The 22537-nt window shown below is 34.0% G+C and overlaps 2 protein-coding genes and 1 pseudogene across 2 annotated transcripts; 2 read left to right on the forward strand and 1 right to left on the reverse strand.

The window, feature by feature from the left end:
* Window positions 1-13812: 13812 nt before the first annotated feature.
* LOC113359933 lies at window positions 13813-14439 on the reverse strand. Its single transcript, XM_026603492.1, has one exon. It carries the CDS (start codon window positions 14437-14439, stop codon window positions 13813-13815), a length of 627 nt encoding a protein of 208 aa, XP_026459277.1.
* Window positions 14440-15467: 1028 nt separating this feature from the next.
* Window positions 15468-15573, forward strand: LOC113362510 (annotated as a pseudogene).
* A 3961-nt stretch (window positions 15574-19534) lies between these two features.
* Window positions 19535-21842, forward strand: LOC113357283 (gibberellin receptor GID1C-like). The gene is made up of 2 exons (XM_026600642.1): window positions 19535-19801; window positions 20139-21842. Exons 1-2 carry the CDS (start codon window positions 19763-19765, stop codon window positions 21135-21137), a joined length of 1038 nt encoding a protein of 345 aa, XP_026456427.1. The 5' UTR covers window positions 19535-19762; the 3' UTR covers window positions 21138-21842.
* The last annotated feature ends 695 nt before the right edge of the window (window positions 21843-22537 follow it).

Genomic DNA, 22537 nt, shown 5'->3' on the forward strand with positions numbered 1-22537 from the left:
ATATTCATTCTGAAATCCAAATAATGTACTCGAACTCAAAATGAGTATAAATTTATAAAAAAAAAATAATTCAAGTGATGCACTCAAACTGAAAATGAGTATAAAATTTATAAAAAATTTACCCGACCTGAGAATGAGTATGCTGGTTTATACTCGTTCTGAGAATGAGTATGATTGTCAAATAGAGTATGACTCATATTCGATCTGAAAATGATTTTGTTTCATGTTTTTCAACATATAATCGGTTGATGTTCATGTCCATATAGACCGATTCTGGGCGAAAGCATTTATTTTATTTTATTGTAAGCCTAATCAAAAATTGAATGTAATAATCGAATTTCAATAATCGCACCGATTCTTGGTGCGCTTCGTGAATACCAACCCAAAATCGGTTCATGAGGGCATGAACGCATACCGATTATGGGTTGAAATTTTTCAAAAAAAAAGAAAGCCAAATTTTTTACATATTTTGATGATGATGAAAGATTAGTTGATTTCTAGGTTAACATGATTAAACACCAATTAATTATCCAATTAACATTAATTAATCAGAGGTAAATTGGTCATTATATAAAATAGTTGGATAAGGGGCTTTTCATTTTACTTCATGATGATCCCTTTTTGTCCTGTAGCCATAGGTCCCAATTTAGCCGGGAAAAACAAAGAGACTTATTTTCCATCAAAAATAAATAAGAAAAGTGACACTTAATTATTAAACAATCATGTTAAAGGGGCGGCATGTTCCATTGGACGGGCGGCAAGGGTGATAGCAATGTCCCTCTTATTGGTTAGGGGATGTCCTATAGGGGGTGTAAATTGACCAGATTACCCTACTCCTATTTTTAACCTAATGGAATCAGAAAAATCAAAACAGTTTTTTTGATTTTTTTCATCTTCTCTTCTCTTCTCCTCCTCCATTAAAATTGAAATTTTCATCGTCCTCGATTAATCAGCGATTTGAAAAATTGATAATCGTTGATTGAAAACTATATTTCCAAAAGACCCAGTTAGAGTTTTGTTTATTGTGTTTGATTTAAGTTAGTTTTGTATCAAAAATTAGGGTTTTGGATCAAAATTGAAATTGAAATTTCTGTGTTGCATGTGAGTTATGGTTGGTAATAACTCCAATTGGAACCGTAACTATAGATTTGGTTGATGTTACGGTCCATTTAACTCAAATACCAACCGTAAGTTCTTGATTTTGAGATAAAATATTCAGTTACGAATTTTTTTCCAACCGTATATTACTTACGGTTGGTCTCGTTACTTAAGTTACGAACCGTAAGTCGTCCTGGATGTTTCATTTTCTTTTTACGTACGGTTTGTAATTGCATCACTGTTACCAACCGTATTTGAGTTACGACTTGTAACTCAAATAACCTTACCAACCGTAGGTTAATTACGGTTGATCTTGATTCATTAGTTACCAACCGTAATTTGTTACGGTTGCTATATGTTGTCATTCTACCAACCGTAACTGGTATTACGATTGGGTTTTTCCCAAATTGAACAAGTTACGGTTGGTATTCGATACTTTTGGAACCGTAACTGAGAGTTACGGTTGGTAACGAGCTAAATTCCAACCGTAAGTTCTTCTGAAATTTTAAGAGTTTCGATTTTTTTACGTACTTTAGATAATTTTGAGCGACAAAAAGCTAATGGGAACTAATTTAGAGATTCACCCATCTCAAATTTGTCATTGGAATCACTCATTTTGGTTGAGTGAATCAAAATCTAGGATTTCACAAAAATGTCTTTTTTCTTCTCCTCACAACTTTTTTTTTTCAACTCTAAAAATCTGATTTTCGAGTTATTATAAGTGAAAATTAATTATTAACACTAATCTTAATTATCAACACTAATTTTGATTGTTAATAATAAGAGTTAATTGGTCATTTCCATATTTTTTTTGATAAGGAGTGGCATGAATTAACATGTAATGACCCTTTTTGTATTATTAGGTTGCGGCCCCTGTAATGGATCATGCCGCCCTTCTACAGGATTGTTATTAAAACACATAGGGATGTAACAGTGCACAAGCAGCAGACACGGACCAAACGGAGGCAAGGAAAAGAAAACAATCTAACCTCACCTACAGTCCCACACCACAACACGTTAAAAACGGGATAGGGTCCTACACGGCTAAGAGATACGGATCATCATCATCTAAAACAGGAGCTAGAATCCAGACCAGATGGAGACAACCAAACCATCTAATCTATCCCATTCGGTGCTCATTTTAGAACCCTTAATCCAGACTACTTATAATACTCGGGACCACTGTAATACTAAAGCTCCACGTACGTACACTATCATCTAACACGTAGTGACATTAAATGAACCAGACAAAATACTCCCAAACAATGCGACAAAATTGAATAAAGTTCATTCACTCGCACACAAAGTTCTCGAGGTTTGTGATGCCCGTTACACGTTTTATCTTATGACTAACGGTAGCTATTTTCCGTTATCAGACAAAACGGTGTCGTTTCCTCCGTTGGAATCTAGGAAAAATCAGCACAGCCGGATTGTAATTTGGCTGTCAATAGATAAAGAAGCGGAAAAAGAGTTTGGGAAGATACGGCTCGCTGTTTGTCTTCACTTCCCACCGCGTCCGACGCGCAAGGAAATGAAAATCTGGGTTTGACCGACGAAATTTAAATTTAATTTTATAGCTTGCTTAAAAAAAAAATTAATTTTATGACACCACCGCGATCACAAAAAGACTTCCACAAAAACTGTTGAGCTCTAACTACGATGACATCGCCCCTTGAGGCCACTTTGAATGTTGAAATATCCGTAAAGACCGCAATAACAAAAGGATGATTGAAATATAATTTGATAAAAATTGTTTTATTTTATTTTTTCAATTTAACTGGATCTTATTCATATATTTATTTATCTTATTCCGGTCAAATTTTTCGTCATTGTATTTGATCTTGTTTCTTTGTATTTTCTTATTTTCAATCTTAAATTCATGTGAGAGTTCAATATAAACTACTGCATAAGATCTAAGGATAATTTTATCCCCTGAACATGTTTTTTCGTTGTTTACGTTAAAGAAAATATAATCAATCCCTTGGTTTCTAGATGAAACATCAAAATAGATATAAAGCAGTAATTAAAAAAAAAAGGAATACGGTCATGCGATGATAGTATAACAGACTATCAAGAGGACACATGGATTTCCTCGGATTTATAGGGCTTCCTCTGCCCTTGATTATATCGTAGATGGTTTTGTTTTCCACAAGTCAATGTTAGAGACACCATCTTTTCCATAGGTTGTTTAAGAAACTTTAGTGTTTAAATGCGGTTATGATAAACTCTATCAAAGAACCACAGTTACTACAAAAATCTCTAGGAGCTGAAACAAAATTGTAAATCTCAAAACTTTACCTAAAATGAAAAAGTTTGAATGGAAATAACTCACGCAATAGTTCCCACTGAAGCTAAAAGTGCGAAATATCTTTGCTTAATATGATTGTACCAGTAAAATGTGCAACAACTCTAACCCATTTTGTTCTTATTTGTATATGCTAAGCAGGTTTTAGAGACATATCCTCATTCTCAATATCAACTTCAAAAACAACTCCACAAATATTCCTAAATGGATAAAATTTTATTCACCTTATAATTGCAAATACAATATGTAGAGTGTCAAGGATTCAGGATTCACCTTATAATTGCAATATGTACAGGATTCAGGACGCTCTTATATTGTTTTTTTGATCGGTAAAGAATTGGTACCTGAGTTTGAAACTCGCCAGCACCAATTCTTTATCGATAAAAAAAATATATAGAGAGTGTCCTGAATCCTGTGTCACCATCAATTAGTATATTTGGAAAGAAAGATGTGACGTATTTTATAGGCACGTATCCGCTCTCCATAGCCATCTCAAGTAATATTTAAACCTTTCGTAACATCACATAATCAATACCAACCTTAATGAAGACAGTCTTCCTAATGACAGGTCTAACCCTAGTTTTACTAGTAGTCATAAAATTCAACATGCACCTAAGACCACCTTTTGAATATCTTACTTTCTTAGTTTTGCTTGTTCAGCTAACTGAACTCCCGAATATGGGGTTTACATTCCCAAAAGTCATCATTGCTATGATATGCAACGTTGTTATAATATTTACTTTCTCTAGATGAACCATACAAGGAAGACCAGGTTTATCACTATACAATCTAGAATCAGTCAACTTATTGCTATCAAAATCCATCTAAAATATACCTCTTCTTAATAAAAGGACTAATTTGTAGAAATAATGGTCGGTAAAATAGTTCCGAGTCTTTCAGCAAGCAATTTAGACACAATCTTGTAAGCACTGTGCACCAAACTAATAGGCCTCGAATCTTTTAATTCTTCAATCATTTTCTTTTTAAGAATCAAGGAAATAAAACTATTCTCCAATCGCCAATCCTAAAAACATTACATAAATTCTTTAATCATATTAAAAAATTCTTCAATATCCCTCTCCAACCAAAGCTTCACCTCTTCGAAAATAGTGTTAGAATTTATAACTTATAAAGAAACTATTCTTTGATATATTATGGCCGAAAATATATTTGAAGAAATAGACAATCCTACCTCTAATTTCATTCTCATACCAGTACCGGGAGAGATAATAAAAGGAGGAAGGCTGTCACTAGAACGGACCACACAAAGAGGGGTAATCTATGCATAGTCATTCCAGGTTCACGCATGTTGAAGATAGTGGTTATAAAATTGATAGAACCTAAAATCGATTGAATACCAGATAGATGAAGACTAGAAATTGCCCGTTAGTCCTTATTCAGTTACCCGCGGCATGGTAGCACCTAAGCGACAGACGTAATGTTACCGGGCCCTAGCGCCCTGCTGCAACAAAGTGATCGGTACCAGACCCATTTTCAGGGGAAGCGAAGTAACTCAATCCCTTCGTTCGACCCTGCCAATAACCAGACCTGGCCTACAACTACCACAACCATTCCTTCCCAGGGACAGCTATCTTAAAACTGAAAGCGTTTACGTGTGCTCTCCAATTGGCACACCAAGGGGGTAGAGTGGCCGAATAACTGAAAGGCAACAGTCATGACGAAGTCAAGATGCCCTGCACCTTGACAAAACCAATGCACCATGTTCTTTTATTATCATTAGCCAACCTATGAAAATATTTGTTGTTATTCTCATTGTTTCTAATGTCACTAATCCTTGCCTTATTTCTCAACTTTTCTGGCCTCAAAACAATTAATCTATAATATTTTTATGTTGTTGTCACTATATCATTCTTCTTCATTGAAAAGTCAGACAAGCCATTGTTTATTTTTTTTATCCACGTCCAAATAGAAAAAAATCTCTTCACACTCTTCCAATTTTCTATCCATATCACCATATTCTTTTCTACTCCTCTTAATTTTGGCTTTAACATTTTAAATTTCTTGCACAAAATGAAGCCTGCATTACCTGAAGTAGAAAAAGAATCCCATCACTCTTTTATTACAGAAAAAAATTGGATAAAAAAAATGAGTAATACTCACAACGAATTGGAGATGGACCATGCTTCACCCCTTCAAAAATGAAGGCTATTGTACTATGATCATGGATAAGTTTAGAAAGGTATTGCTAAATCATATTAGGATAAAAACTCTCCCAAGGCATGGAAACCAATAATTTGTCAATTTTACTCCAAATACTTTGTACTTTGTTATTAGTCCAAATATAAGTAGCGCCAAACAAAGTATGATTAAACAAATGATGTATATAGAAATACACCTATATAGTTTTATCATTCCAACAATATCTTCACAACCATACAACCTCTCATGAGTGTACCTAATTTCATTAAAATCACCTCCACTCACCTATTAAAAATTTTAATATGTGGATTAAATTCAAGATGGATATCATTGATTAGCAGACAACATTAAGATTAATCAATGATAAAATAAAGAAATCATAGACAAATAAACTACATACCAAAATCAAATGAAGGCAGTGTTTAACGTGGTTCGACCAATTTGACCTACGTCCACATACGAACCCCGTAGGGTGAATTGTATTATTGATCGTCAGGACTTTCTGAGATAATTTTACATTTACACTGAAACTCTTATTTATAGAGTTAACTAAACCAAAACTAGGAGATAATGCAATATCTCTTGTTTGACTAGGCATTAATTATATAAAAATCTGATTACATATTTATCTTGATAATATTTGACTTTCTCTTCACTTTACGTGCACCTGAACGGTCACTTAATCTTCTATTAATCTTCACGGTCACTTCGGCTCATGACCACCTCGGTGATTTATACACTGAAATGATATTCCAACACAAGGATACTTCCAAAAACTTATAACTTAATCAATTTTCCTCCAAAATAATTTCCTTTTTCTCGCTCTAGATGCACATGGGACATGCATTCCAGTGAAAATATATTCAAAAGAATTTGAAATGTTTTTACATGAAATGGTTATTGAATAAGGTCCCATGGGATGATCCAAAACCTTAACTTTTGAAGAACCCCTCCTGAGCTACCTTGAAATGGTGAATCATGCCATTTTACAAACTTATTCCCCCAAAATTTCCATACAAGAAAATCATAACATGGATGATATTTGGCCTCTCGTAGAAGCAAGATAGTAGACCTCCAACTCCAATTATGCACTTTTTTTCTTCATAATGTCTCTTTTATGGATATCGTTCAAATCGCTAATATTCCGACAAATAGTTTTGATATCCATTTGAGAAATCACCCAAAATCAGCAAACAGACACCAACAAATTATGACTTCTAAGCAAACTCTTTATTAAAGATTCTCAAATGTGCTTTAAAAGAATCAGTCGTTGCATCATCGATATCATCTTGAAACCCTTTATTATTTAGACCATATTTTGGACCAAAAGCCACAAAAAAAAAAATCAAATTGTTGTGTAAACTCATGCTAAACTCTCTCTTTAGGAGTACTCTTTTTTTTTCCTGATTTTTTGATGAATGTAAATCAAAATTTCCCATCATAGGCTCCTCTGATGACTTTTCAACACAAGAAGAAATTGGAACATCATCACCAGCATCAAGTTTGCACATATATATAAAGAATTAAAACTGCATTATTTAAGTATTCATTAACTTCATCTCCAGTTTGGAATGAGTGTATTAGAACCATATCCGTGGAACTTGAAAAACCAGTGGTCTAACAACCACACTGAATATTTCGTTTAGGAAATTTGTATGGACTAACTCCAATGTATTTCCAAGATAATCAACTAGATAATCAAATTCAATCAAGAAAATACATGCAAGAGTTATATCTCAATTTCTCAATTCAATCTGCAATCGAACAAATAGAAATATGTGAGCCGGATTAATATGAGAAATAACTTGGATGGTACCAAAAACCAATATCCAAGTGTCGGTCAATTTATATCAACAACCAAAGGTTGGATTATCTAATTGATTGAACTATGCACAACCTGTGATATTTCAATTATATAAAAATATAATATGGAAAAGAAATAACACAGACGCCAGAAATTTTGTTAACGAGGAAACCGCAAATGCAGAAAACCCCCGAGACCCCGTCCAGATTTTAACACCACATTGTATTAAGCCGCTACAGACTCTAGCCTACTACCAATTAACTTTGGATTGGAATGTAGTTGAGCCCTAACCAATCTCACACTGATTAAGGTACAGTCGGGGTTCCTTAAGCCTCTTGAACCACGCCGGATTCTGCGCACTTGATTCCCTTAGATGATCTCACTTACAAATAAGAGTTGTTGCGACCCAAAGTCGAAGACTTGATAAACAAATTTGTCTCCCACATAAAATCTATTGAATAGATAAATCTGTCTCCCAAAGAAATACCTACGAGTTTTTGTTCCGTCTTTTGATAAATCAAGGTGAACAAGAACCAATTTATACACCGGACTTATATTCCCGAAGAACAGCCTAGTAATATAAATCACCTCACAATAATCTTAATCGTATGGAAGCGAAACAAGATGTTATGGAATATCAAACGATGATACGAAGATGTTTGTGACTACTTTTTATCTTACCTATCGGAGATTAAATCTCGAGCAAATCTTAGAGAAGATAATACTCAACACGATAGAACAAAGTAAGATCAGAACATGCAACTACAGAGAAAATAGTTGGGTCTGGCTTCAGAATCCCAATGAAGTCTTCAAGTCGTTAACCTATAATGGTTTTAGGAAAAACCTATGTTAAAGGAGAATCGACTCTAGTCGCAACTAGTATCACATAGGAGGTGTGGGGATTAGGTTTCCCAGTTGCTAGAGTTCTCCCTTATATAGTCTTCAATTCAGGGTTTGCAATCAATGTTACCTTGGTCACAAAGCATTCAATATTCACCGTTAGATGAAAACATGATTAGAGTCAAGCTAATATCTTCAACTGTTAGATCGAACTTAGCTTTTTATACACAAATGAAATGTGAATTCATTTAGGTATGAGTAACCGTACCCAAACGTATGGACATAGTTGGTTCAACAATAATTAACCGAAGTTAGCCATATGAACATTTTCATACCAACCTTGTTCATCTTAATCACAACTAGTTCAAATGACTCAAATGAAACTAGTTATGGAATTGTTCAATTGTTTATATTCTCATAGAAGTATACAAGATACAATTAAAGCAAAATCGATTTTGATTCACATGAATCAATTCATGAACATTATAGCCACGGTTTGAAAAAGATTGCATTACTTAATATATAAATGTGTTAGTTCATGACAAACCTATTTTAGAACTTAACCCACTCAAGTATGCAAACGGTTACGCATACCTAAGTGTCCGGACATAGTTTGGGTTCGCCAGTATGCGAACGGGTATGCATACCTCCAAACTCAGTTGAATTCCCGGACTTGAACTTTACGCTGGTACGCATACGGGTATGCATACTAAGTTCCCAGACTTTAAACTAACCAACCAGTACACATATGGGTATGCATACTATGATTCCCGGACTTTGAATAACTTGCAACAGTTAGCATACAAGTACGCATATTGTTCTATATTTAATCGTTCTAAACTCCATCTTAATCATTGAAACATTCTTGGAAGACGAGAATAGCTGTCTCACACAAACTATTAGCTTCAAAGCAATTTTCAAGTGATCAATAGATCCATATGAAACATTCCGAGTCTACATCAAATTACTGTCTCACACAAATCATGTACGATGTTACCAGGCGATTTTCACGTGATCATCTTTTGACTTTCGTCAAGAATAAAGATGAACTTGGTTAAAGCGAAAGCTTACCAACACATATTTCGAGAAATATGTAAGTGAGTTAAACTCAACTCAAAATATCAAATTTGTATACTATAAAGTCTATATAGCTATACGACTTTTATCTCAATAAGAGATATAATAGAAATAGACTTATGAGTGATATATGAGTTCAAGTCTCCACATACCTTTTGTTGACGAAGTTCCACAAGCTCCCCTTAATAGTTCTTCGTCTTCAATCGATCAACGCCGTCAAGTCTAATGCTCAAGTGCACATTCTATCTTAGTCCGAGACATAGCTATAAGTAGACTATAAAACAAGACTTATAGTTTCGAAAACTAAACTTGAAAACAATCTTGAGATAGCAACGCTTGCGAGTTCGACCGAGTAGTGCTCTAACATAACTAGCATTATGAATTGGACTTTAAATAGAGTTATTCACACCGGTACCTGTTTTATCCTCTATGCGTCAATCTAATTTAGAAGAACTCATATCTCAATTCCCTTGATTCTTACCATTGTTATTAATACCAAGTCTGAATTTTAATTCAAATTTGATACTGAATCTAAAGACTTTCCTTCATTAACATGCTGAAAATATCTAGAAACTTATGTACGGCTAGAGTCAAGGGGATGTAAACGCAAGTATCAAATTTAACGTTACCAATAATATTTTTGTGGCTAAAAATCTGTTTTATAATTAGAATTGATATGTTATTTTTGCTCGTAAAAACTGGATTTGACATGATTTTCTTACCTTTTTCAACTGCAAGATACAAAATTTCCTTACTCTACATATTATTATCAACAAGATCATTAGCCATGTGAGAAATATGTTATACAACTAGGTTTAGGAAAGATATTCTTGTTAAGATTTAAAATCTTAATCTTATGGAAAATTTGATCAAGTTTCCCATTAGTAAAAAACAACGACATTACCTTAACATGGAAAAAAATTATCTTAAAATGGTAAAGAAAGTATTTTGATGCTTGATAAAATTCTCTGACCTTAATGCAAATGCTTGATGCATCCTGCCAAGTTAAAGTAGAACTTTGAATTTCCATAAGTCCCTCATATCTTGCGCCTAAACTACAGAAAAACTCATCCACCCAATTCAAAGTATAACTATGAACTTGCATAAGTCCCACAAATCTTGCGCCTAAACTACTGAAAAAATCTAGTATCATATTAAAAGTAACCCCACTAACCTACATCCAGGACCCTTCAAACATGTTATGTTGATAATGAGACTGAATTTTTTCTGCACCATCAAGGAGTCCGGTACCACCGACCATGAAAATCCTTTTCAGATTTCCCTAATTAATTTGTCTTTTCTATTGACCAAATCTTGTAGAACAGTATTCCTTGTTTCTCATCAATCAATATGTTGTTAGATTTTCTAGTCAAAACAAAGGATTTGTATTCACGATCAAATGATATTTGATCAACAAACACAAACTTTTTTTGTTTTTGCTTAAAATTGTATGTCATTCACCTTTAACATCAGAACTTTGTAGAAGACTCACCCTTCAGTAACTGCTGAACATGTTTACCACTAGTAACTTCAACCCATCTCTTAGAAACACCATTACCATTCTTCAGACCTTAAAACGCCTTTATGCCTTGTTGATACTTGTCTAGTAACCTATCCTTGATATGGTTTAATGATGATCTTCTCATAATTGTCGCCACTAAAACTCAGAGGTTCTCTCTCTTTTCTCTTCTCCCTTTTTTTTATATAAGAAAATTATAATTATTCAAAATGCTATATGAACAACACACTAATAGTTCTATGACAACTGATCCCACGTGGATTTCATCGTGGCCCTAAGAGATATCTTTTCTCTTTAACCACGTCACAAGTAACTAGTTCTACTCTACCATTTTCTCTCTCTAGTTTAAAACACAACACCATGAAAAACTCCATGAATCGGTCGTGTGTCTGCAAAATCTTTTCTTCTTCAAATAGTTTTAACCTTTTCAGTTTCTTCTTCAAAATCATTGGGGTTTTTCAGACCCTAAATATAAATATTTGTTTGATCAATTTGAAGTGGAAATGTTGGACGATACATCTTTCTCATTAATCGTACGAGTGTTTACTCATTTACATCAGATAAGACATTGTGAAGATTATCTTCCCTTTTTAAAACATATTATTGTATGTTGGTCAACTGTTTTTTAGAGCATCTCCAATGCAAGGGGTAGAGGTCTTAAAATTGAATGACACCTAGGATTTAAGACTTTTTGCACCAAATTTCCATCTCCAGCACAAGGATCAAGGTCATAGAGATAGATGACATGGCTAAGCGGGGGTAATGGAGAAAATGTAAATAAGACTTTCTCTATGACCTTGGGTCTTAAAGCCACATCATTATTTTGTCTCTAAATTCAAATAAAGTTTGTTAGATAATACCTTGGGGGTTGGAGATCAACTTGAGGTAAAAAAAATTACATTAATTTTTTTTGTCATTTAGTAATGATCCACACATAAGAATGTGTTAATAAGACCTCCACATAGGATGACCTTGACCCTATGCATTGGAGATGCTCTTATACCTAGATATCCATTACATTTATATAAATTAAAATGCGACTGAAATAATATTAAACCTAGGTTAGTTAATTCGTAGTCGTAATTGTAGTTTAAAGATCCTTAAATAGGTAAAAATAGGAATTGGTTGAAGCATCACAATAAATCTAAACTAACTCTGTAATTCATACTTATCCACCTTGACAGATTTTTGCACATTATAGCTTCATTAAAAGAGAAGATTTTAAGATCTTCTCATTGTCGATCAGAAATAAATATAGGATTCAAAATCTTTAGGGAAGGTGATTTTATTCAGCTGTAAAAGGTTAATATTTGGTTACGGGGCAGGAAGCGGAGACGACACTAATGAAATCTAAACTGAGCAGTAAAATGATTTTTTTTGCTTTTTTAACGAAGGAACATTTTCATTAATAGAAGTTCAGAAGGTCACGATAGGTTTAAAATGAAAAATTAGAGAATACAAAGTAATAAGAACATGTCATATAAGCATAATACTAATGAATCCAACAAGAGAAAAAAAAGGATCAAGCTGACAAAACTATAAGCACGAATAAGAACTGATCAAATCAATAGAATAATGTTGTTTTCAGAATTAAATTCCAACCGTTTTGTTTGTCTTTTCTTTATTAGATGATTATCTTTATTTGATGGTGTGGAATTAGAAAAAAAGACACTTCGTCCCCAAGGATCAATTGTCAACGAGCTGTTAACTAGCTAGTTAAGTACCAAAATTGATAACTTTTCTTTTTTTCTTAGTCGTCAGGAGTATTCAATCATGAAAACTTTATTTAAATATCCTTCAAAATCTACCTCTTGAAACATACCTCTTCTAAAAAAACTCTACCTTCTAAAAGTAGAAGCAACTAGCACAAATTGCTTTCAGAAATGGACGCAACTGTCTCAAATTGATTTGAAAAATATTATTTTGTACACGTCAGAGATATTTATGCAAGTTCGACTAAAATAGAATGCATTTGTGCAATTCTCCCAAAGTTTCATGCATCACCACTGCAACGTGTTCGTCAAAGTTCAATGGATATGAGATAGCAGTGTACACGTGGCAGACAAATGCCAATGCAAAAGAAAAAGAAACTAACCAACCATACCATAACTTGTCCAAAGAAGAAGATGATCATCATCATCTAATTCTAATAGCTAATCCAAGCAAAACTAAAATAAAATCTAGACGAGATCGAGACAACCAAAACCATCCATAATTCAGTCCTCCCTCTCCACTAAAATCCCCAATCCTCCATGGTCATACACTCGTATTAGGACCACTCTAATTAATACCAAACCCCGTGTACATATTATCATACCTTCCTCTTCCACGTGTCGCGTGATTTATCCCCTTCCCGTTTCTAGAATCGGACAAAATACTTTTTGTACAACGCGATAAAAATCTCATAAACTTTTTTCTTTTTCTTCCATTTTTTCTTCCGGTTTTTGTACTAAGAAAACAAAATTTTAATTTGGAAAAAAAACATAAATCCCTAAAAGGAGGATTATATGCCGTCACAGATATGGCTTTTTGCGTTACATGACAAAACGGTGTTCTATTCATCAGTATTTACTCAGGAGAACAGTGATAGGAATTGAAGGTAATTTTGTAAATGAAAAGATAACTGTAATTCTTGCTTTGTCGTCTTCTCTTTATTCGGCGTCGGCCGCACGCAGGAAAAAAATACTTGGCTTCTTGTTTCGGTGGATTACCATCTCCTCCTTTTGGGAGCCATGAGAGAATTCGACCCAAGGGTTATTTCCTGTTGTAACATGCAAGGGTGTGTAATAGTGATAGATCAAAAAATAAATAAGAGACATCACTCTATTGCGGATGATTACATTGTTAAAGAAGTAAGGATAAAAAAATGTCAACATTTTGCAGCACAATTTTTTATTTTTTATTCTGATAGCCAACAAAGAAACACAAAGAGAAAAAAAAAAAAGAAAACTAAGGGACTCTAGTAGTCCTTACATCATTCAGGATAGAATAGATTCGAGAAGATGACCATCATAGGTGAGAATTATGTTGGATAACATATTTTGCGAGTTTATGAGCAGTAGAATTAGCTCCTCGCTGAACAAAACTGAATTCAACATCGACCATAGTAGAGTGCAAAGTCTGGATCCTTTCAATGATGCCAAGAATCCTCCAAGGAGTGAAAGTAGCCCGACCATTAAGAATATTGACAATTGTCTGACAGTCACCCTCAATAATAACCCGAGCATAGTCTTCTTTCGCCGCCAATTGGAAAGCAAGTAGAAAACCTTGAACTTCAGCGATAAGAGGGTTATTCTGAGTGAGAATATGACAACCTCCACTTAAAATAGACCCATTTGAGTCAGTAGCAACTACTGCACAAGACGATAAAAAATCTTTCACAGCTGCATCCACGTTAATCTTGTGGAAATTATGTTTAGGGGGCATCCAGTGGACTTGTTGAGATGAACCTGTCTGATAGGAGCTTTCTGACGCAGTAGCAGTATTTGCAATCTGTAAGAAGTCATCATCAAACTCTTTGTACCGGTTATACCAGAAAAGACCTTCTTTGAGAATACTACCAATGTTGTGCTTCTGACTTTCAAAAGTGACTGCATTTCTTGCTTTCGAAATGGCCCAAAATAGACAAGCAACCATATAGAAGTAGTCATCACTTTTTTTAGTTATATAGTCTGACAGAAATTGCTTGACATTAACACTTGTAGAGTCTGTGATTCTTAAGTTGAGAGGCGAGGCAAATAAGATTGCTTGTGCAACATGACATCGCAGGAAAATATGATCAACAGACTCTTCATCACAAAATTAAAAAAATCTAATGTTTACTCCAGTGTATTCGATAAAATGAAATTATAAACCTATTGTACTATATTTGCTGGTTTCTATATACTCATCTATTTCATCAGAAAAAAAATAAAATAAAAAATAAACCACCCAATTGTCTCGACACAATGTGAGTATACTGCAAATACACAATTGAATGCACAAAAGAAGAAAAAGAACACCTAAAGCAAACTAGAATTATTGCAAGGCTATGCAAATGAATCATTTTATGTCCGCACATCAATATCTAAAGGTTGTTCTCCTTGTTCGTCGAATTAAGCCACAATGTTTATTGCCTCCAAACATTTAACCAAAATGTTAAACATGTGTTAAATCGTTTAGCAAACGAACCTCATGCATCAGAAGAATCTCATAAGTTTACCAAAGATATACACATTAAAAAGGTAACTACCTAAGTTGGTTAAGAAAACAAATTCAAAATAGTTCCGAGCAATTTTCATCAATAATAATCTCTAGAAATTACATAACATGTTATGTAATTAGCGGGGAAGAGTAATGAGCAGGGACAGAAGGAGGTGGGTGTGAGTGGAGTCGTAAGACCCACTTATTTTTGAAATTTAGCTAGTAGTGCCTGACAATTTTGCAATATATTTTAGTTGTGGGGGCGTATATACTTGGCAAAGTTGAAAATTTTGTTCTTAAGGGGGTCAAAATTGTAAATTCGTAAAACAAAGCAGAATCAATGGTATTGAGTCGTGAAATAAAGAGTTATATATTATATATATATATATATATACACGTATTATTTATTATCCGTCTTCTGCGTTTCTAGTTTCACAATCTCCTGTTGTTAAGGTCTTAGATTTGTTTTGATTATTGATATACGATGATGTAATGATGATTTTTTTAAGCAATCCCAGCTCATTACGAGACCTTCCTTTTGTGGAAGGTCGAGGAATTTAACGATGTCCATTTTATATTTGAGCATCCAAATACATTTCTATTAATTTTTGTGTTTTGTTTTTTCCAAAATTACGTTGGGGATTCTATTGCTTTTAAAGATTAGGGTTCTTATCAGAATTTGAAAATGTTGATTTCTCGGTGATGATTAATAATCATGCTAACTTCGAGATTCCTTTTGGCCTTAATGAATTGAATCTTTTTATGTATCCAGGAAATCTAAAAGAACTATATCTGTTTGTTTAACTGCAAACGAAAAAAGGTATGTATTCAAATAAAATTTATATAACCTAATCACAAAGTTCAAGTTTTTAATTTTGATTCTGAAACTGTTTCAAATCTAGAGCTGGTTAGGGGCCTTAGGGTTTTGTCAAATTGGGGTTTTGTAATGCAAAAACTCATTTGGGAGTTAAGGATTTTAATTTATTTAGATTGTTTGTTCATAATCGAGAATTATGAATTGTTTTTTATACTTTTAGATTCCAGTTTCAAATTAACAAGTAGATGGTGATGGTCCAGGAATAAGAAATGGATTGATTTTTGACACTTTTCCTTTTAATCTGATTAAAGAATTTAAGGACACAGATGAATTATAACATTGAGGGTAGTTTTCTTATTCATTGAGTTATTTCCTTAGTATTCAAATGCTCAAATCGTTTTTATTTAATTTTATATTTATATAATACATCTCGGAAATGGATTAACATGTCAGATTCATGGATAATTTAAAATTTGGTTGTCAGATACATGTTGTGGTAGTCGAGACAATTCATATAGCTTTACAAAAATTATAAGCTTTTACATCTTTGTATGTTAGTAAGTTTACATTTCTACTATACCGCACTGATGGTCAACCTGTTAGTAGTATTTTTCCACTATTGCTAATTACGGTGTTTATGTTGGTACATAAATTTTTTCCTAACTTGTTTTTTATTCACATCAGGTGACAAAAAACTAGCTCCAGAGAAGTAATTGGATACTAACATGCAATAAAACTTGCGTCTAAGGTAAAAGCTCTGAACAATGATTTTTATTTATTTTTTGTGATGTTAAAAAAAAAAATTATTCGACCCTTGAACCTTTCAGTGCTGGTTTAAAAATTCCTCCTATAACAATTTCAAATCCATGTCAATTTTCAAACCACGGTTTTGTGGTTTTGATTAAACCTACTCAAAGAATTGGTATTCTAACACTTCACTTACACAACATATGCATTCACTAAAATTAAATCATCATTTTACTTGCGTAGCATGCATGATCAATCCTTCTATGTCTATGGTCCTAACATCACTTATATTTTTCTCAATGTATGTCTAACCGATTTACGTTAAAAATATTGCGGTTATTCTGAGTTGTGTCTCACATGTCTTCAATCTCCAATTTTTCAGGAAACAAGCTTGCAATCAGTTAAAACAAAAGATACCAACCATATAAACTTTGGCCTAAACTACAAGAAGTAAACTTATAATACCCGAGAGGCATTATCATCTAAACATTGATTATTATTCATACATGATATACCAATGCCCATAGGTTTCAACCAAGCCGTGGTTTAACACAGATATCCTTATGTGCTGGAAATTAACTATAATACAAATATATAGTAATAAACAAACGACCATAAAAACATATAAACTTTATGGGGTATACATATATTCAAAAATAAAAATAAACTCTGAGAAGTTAATGACATAAATCTCATTCACATTGTTGATGGTTTCGTAACATAATATTGTTAGGAAACTTTTCAAGAATATTGATAGAATACTGTGCAGAGTCATCTTATAGAATAAAGGATAAGGTGGTACTACTTAATAACTTCAGTCCAATGTAATTTGTTTTTTTTATTGAACCCAGAGTTTTTATCCTTAAGACAATACGTCATTGAGTATTCTTTGGAGTTAGATTTACTTTACACATCATCAAACAAGTCTTTTTACCAACTCTAGAGCCAATTATACCGAAAATACCTCAGTGTAAATTATGGTGTATCATCACATATATTCAACACCATTGCCGAATATTGGGTGTTACATCTAGAGCCCCTTCAATTGTCACAAAAGAAGTACATGCTCCTTCCATGTATATCTTTTAGTGCCACATTTTCTTCTAACATCATTTTTCATTTCAGAACTCCCTAAAGATATGTTTAGATTAAGGTTATCTTTACCTGAATTAAAGTTTTGTCTCCTTGTTCTTTTTGGTCTTCGCTTAGTTTACTTTTTTTTCGTAATGTTTTCTTTTATAATTATACCTTCAAATTCATATTGACAAAAAATTGGGGTTTACTTTTTATTGTGCAATTTCATGTTCCATTTCCGCTATAGATGTAAAATGTATTTTGCCAGTCATGGCATAACACAATATGTTAAAACTAGACATACCTAGACACTTCACTCCACGTTATGTGGCAAGACACATCACGACACATGAACTGAAGGTGGTATAATGTCCGATGCTAATAAGCACATCGACACAAAATAACACATAGTGTACGCATGAACGAGCGCAACACTCTACGAAACATGAATGCATCACGCAAGCAAATAAGATACGATGCATCACTTGTAAAACACAACACAACACTTGCAAAGCACGACACACCACACCGTATTTCAAAGAAATATCTTTATTATAGGTGATGTGAAACATTTTATACTGTCGTTCTTTTGATTAATTTTTATGGGCAATGCACATATCATTTAAAATTTGATGTTGGCAAAATGTCTTTTTTTTAACGCTTATTTTAACAAAATAGTAGATGGTTGTATTTTTTTATCATGTAATTGATAGGATAATATAAATAATGTGTAATTTTTTTGATTTACATAAATTTAATAAATTAATCGATAAACGAATAAGAAAAATAATACTTAATATGGAAAGCGGGAAATACTTAATATGGAAAGCGGGAAATGAGTATGTCTTAGAAATTAGCGCAACATATCATGATTATTTTTATTTGTGCCCTCTCATTTTATAAAATGACAACATAACATGATATAGTTAATTTTGTGGTGCCTTTCCATTTTATAGAGAAATTTTGCGAGCTGACATGACGTAGTTAGTTTTGTTGTGCCTTTTCGTTTTTATAAAAAAATCTATAACCGACATAAGGTGGTTAATCCTCTTATAACTTCCCATTTTATAGGAAAAAAAATACAACCCAACATGACATAGTTATTTCTGTCGTGCCTTCCCATTTTTTATAAAAAAAAAAACAACCCGATACGATATAATTAGTTTATCACGCCTTCTCATTTATAGAAAAAGAATACAAGCCGACATGACATAGTTATTTCTACGAAGAAACACAAAAAAATCGGGTTAGCATTTTCCGATTTATGTCGTGCCGATACACTAAATTTTATGCCTCCCCGTACCGTGCCGTGCCGCTATACTCAACACCTACAATTTCCGGGAGAGTCTCCCACATAGAGTAAGCCCTTTCCTTCATAACTGCTCACAAGATCATAAACCTCTATGAAATCACTGCATGATGACTCGTGTATCATACGAAGACGTGTAAGTGTTTCTAGAAGAAAGACTCACAGTCAAAATTTTTAAAAAAATTTGTAATTTAGAAACAGAAACAGAAACAAAAACAAATTTCTAAATCTATATCATTCGGAGCAAGAGGTGTATTTTTGTGGTCGGTTACGTGCGAACTTATTATTTCTACTCCCTCTTTAACCAAAAATAAAAAAATATTTCCTTTTTATTTTCTGAATGAATACAAAATATCCGGGACCCACTCCCCCTCCAAAAGAAAAAAAACTCCAGTATATTTATATCGGCCGCCCGTTTTGTCGTGTCTCTCGTCTTCCTCTCTTCTCTTCTCTTCTCTTTTACAGCGTTTGACTCTCCTCTCAACTCATCTCCTGTAGCGTGCATTTCTATCTCTTCCCCCCTCCCCTCACTTACTTTCCTCTCCAATATATATATATATATATATATATATATATATATATATATATATATATATATATTATTACTATTTCTCTCTCACTTTTCTTCAGAAACAACAATAAGTGGCTCTCTTGTCTCTGGGTTTTCATTTCTCATTTTCTTGTTAGTATGAGATTAGTGTTTGGGTTTTCTGCTAGTACCAGTGATTGATTGATTGTTTAGAAAACAAGAAGAAGAAGAATTGGTGGTGTTGAATATAGTTAAGGAGGGATAAAAGAAGAGAATTTGTGTTCTTTTTTGGGTAAATTTGATGGCTGAAAGTGATGAAGTTACTCTCATGGATTCAAAGGTAATTGATTTTGTAGCATTGGGTTAATTGATGATGTTGTTGTTCCATTTTTGTTGTTGTGAATTTGGGGTTGTAGATTTGTTTTACTTATTTTTGGAGTCTGTCTTTACTTTTCTCTCCACCTTTTGGATTTTGTTCAATTTTAGTAGCTTTATAAAAAAAATTTACTCTGATTGTTTTTGCAGTTTTCATTTCTGGGTCTGTGTTATTTTTATCAAAGTTTTAATCTTTTTACACTCTGGGTTATTTTCTTCTGTTCTTGTTTTGGAATTCAACATTTGTTACTCAATTTTGACCTAATCTTGTTGTTTTCCCCTCTTTGCTTCTCTTCTTCCAGTTGGTGGTTCCACTCAATACATGGATCCTCATTTCAAATTTCAAGTTAGCGTATAATCTCCTCCGACGACCCGACGGCACATTCAATCGTCACTTAGCTGAATATCTCGATCGGAAAGTCACTGCAAATGCTAATCCAGTTGACGGGGTCTTCTCATTCGACGTTCTTATCGATCGTGCGACGAATCTTCTTAGTAGAATTTACAGACCAGCTTTGCCCGGTAATCCTCGTCCCTCTATAGTGGAGCTTTCGAGTCCGTTGAGTAGTGAAGAAGTTGTGCCAGTTATTATCTTCTTCCATGGTGGTAGTTTTGCACATTCATCTGCCAATAGTTGTATATATGATTCGCTTTGTAGACGTCTAGTGCGATTATGCAACGCGGTTGTAGTGTCTGTGAATTATCGCCGATCGCCGGAGAATCGATACCCGTGTGCTTATGATGATGGCTGGGCTGCGCTGCAATGGGTTCATTCTAAATCATGGCTTCGTAGTGGCAAGGATTCTAAGGCTCATGTGTATCTAGTTGGTGATAGTTCAGGTGGGAATATGGTTCATCATGTTGCAATGAGGGCAGTGGAATCCAAGACTGAAGTGTTGGGTAATATTTTGTTGAATCCGATGTTTGGTGGAATGGAAAGAACTGAATCGGAGAAGAAATTGGATGGGAAGTATTTCGTTACGATTAATGACCGGGATTGGTATTGGAGAGCATTCCTCCCTGAAGGAGAAGACAGAGATCACCCGGCCTGTAACCCGTTTGGTCCGAATGGCATGAGTTTAAAGGGGATGAAATTTCCAAAGAGCCTAGTCGTAGTTGCAGGTTTGGATCTTGTTCAAGATTGGCAAAATGCTTATGCTAAAGGCCTTGAGAAGTATGACCAAGATGTGAAACTATTGTACTTGGAACAGGCTACGATAGGTTTCTACTTGTTGCCGAATAATGATCACTTCTATACCGTCATGGAGGAAATCAAAAACTTTGTGAGTTCTAACTGTTAATAGACTTAGGTTTCTACTTACAAAATTCAGCCTATACATGACAAAAGCTTTGACAATTCACTCGGGGTTACGTTTTTTTTCCTTCTTTCGGGTTGATTTGGAGTCTTAATAGTATTTGTGTATTACTACTAGTAGTATTTACTAAATGTATCATCTTTGTGGTGGCGGCGGCTATTGTAATGGTAATGGTGGCGTCAAGATCTGCACGGTTTAACTGGTACGTCTTCTTCATGTGTGGGTTTTGTCGTGTTCGGTTGCTGCAGAGAATGTTATTCGAAATCAGAAGCCGTTTGATGTAGCAGAACAGATGCAATTTTCGTAATTTAATTGTGTATGTATGTTCAGAGAAGTCACTGATTCCCGAGCAGCTTCAGTGCGTTGAAACTGTTTTACAAGAATGGCTTCGGAAGCCCCACCGGAATGTAGTAGTAGTAGTAGTAGTAGTAGTAGTAGTGTTGCTCTTACCTCTTCTAACTTCTAACAAGGTAGAAAGGGGAAGAAGATTTGGAATAGGCAGGGGGTTAAATATGTTTTTGGGCGTTCGTTCGATCGACTGTGATCGTTCCCTGGCTAATTTCATTGTTGTTAAGTACTAATTCCAATTTCATGGATGAGGAAACATCCATGAAGTTGATAAGTTTATGTTGTTGTTATACTTATGTGTTCTGAGAAAATCGAATATATAAAAGATGTTTGTTTATTTTCTGTTCTGCACTAAATTTGATCCATTGCAAGAAAACTGCAAATGGTCAGTGTGGTTTCCCTTCTCAAATGCAACCGGACCGGAAGCAGCCTAGGCTTTGGCCGGTCACTGCTGCACTCCTTGAATCCTTTCAGTTGCTTGCTTCGGCGAGCTGCCAATATCTCAGACCCTGTTGTTTTCATGAATGCTTGCAGTACAAAATCTAAGCAAACAGGGCAATGGCCCAATACTATGTCAAGGAGGAACAGAATCCAAAAATCCATTGTTATCGTAGGATGTCAAGTCTGGATTCTGCAAAGACAAATCCTGCATTGAATGAATGGAAAACACAGCCTTAAAACCAATAATCTGTCAACTGCACTCCATGAATTGGAAGCAGCACTGTGAACCCAATAAGCTATCTCTGGTTCACTGCACTATCATCACCTAAATTATCAACAACAACTCTCTAATCCAAAACCAACTCCATCAATAAGTTAAAAGCGAAAATGGTGACCATCGCAGTTTTTGAATGATCCAAAACAAGTCGATTTTGAGTGCTATTTTTTATTTTGACCAATAATTTTATTTTCTTTCTTGCAAATTTTTATATATTTTTTTTTTGTCATTTCCTTTGATTTTGAGTGCTATTTTTTCTTTTTTTTTTGGAGGTTAGTATAGTAACAAACACGAAAGAATTTGGCTTCTTTTGAGGAAG

Source organism: Papaver somniferum, chromosome 3, assembly GCF_003573695.1.
Source record: "Papaver somniferum cultivar HN1 chromosome 3, ASM357369v1, whole genome shotgun sequence".
Lineage (NCBI taxonomy): Eukaryota > Viridiplantae > Streptophyta > Magnoliopsida > Ranunculales > Papaveraceae > Papaver > Papaver somniferum.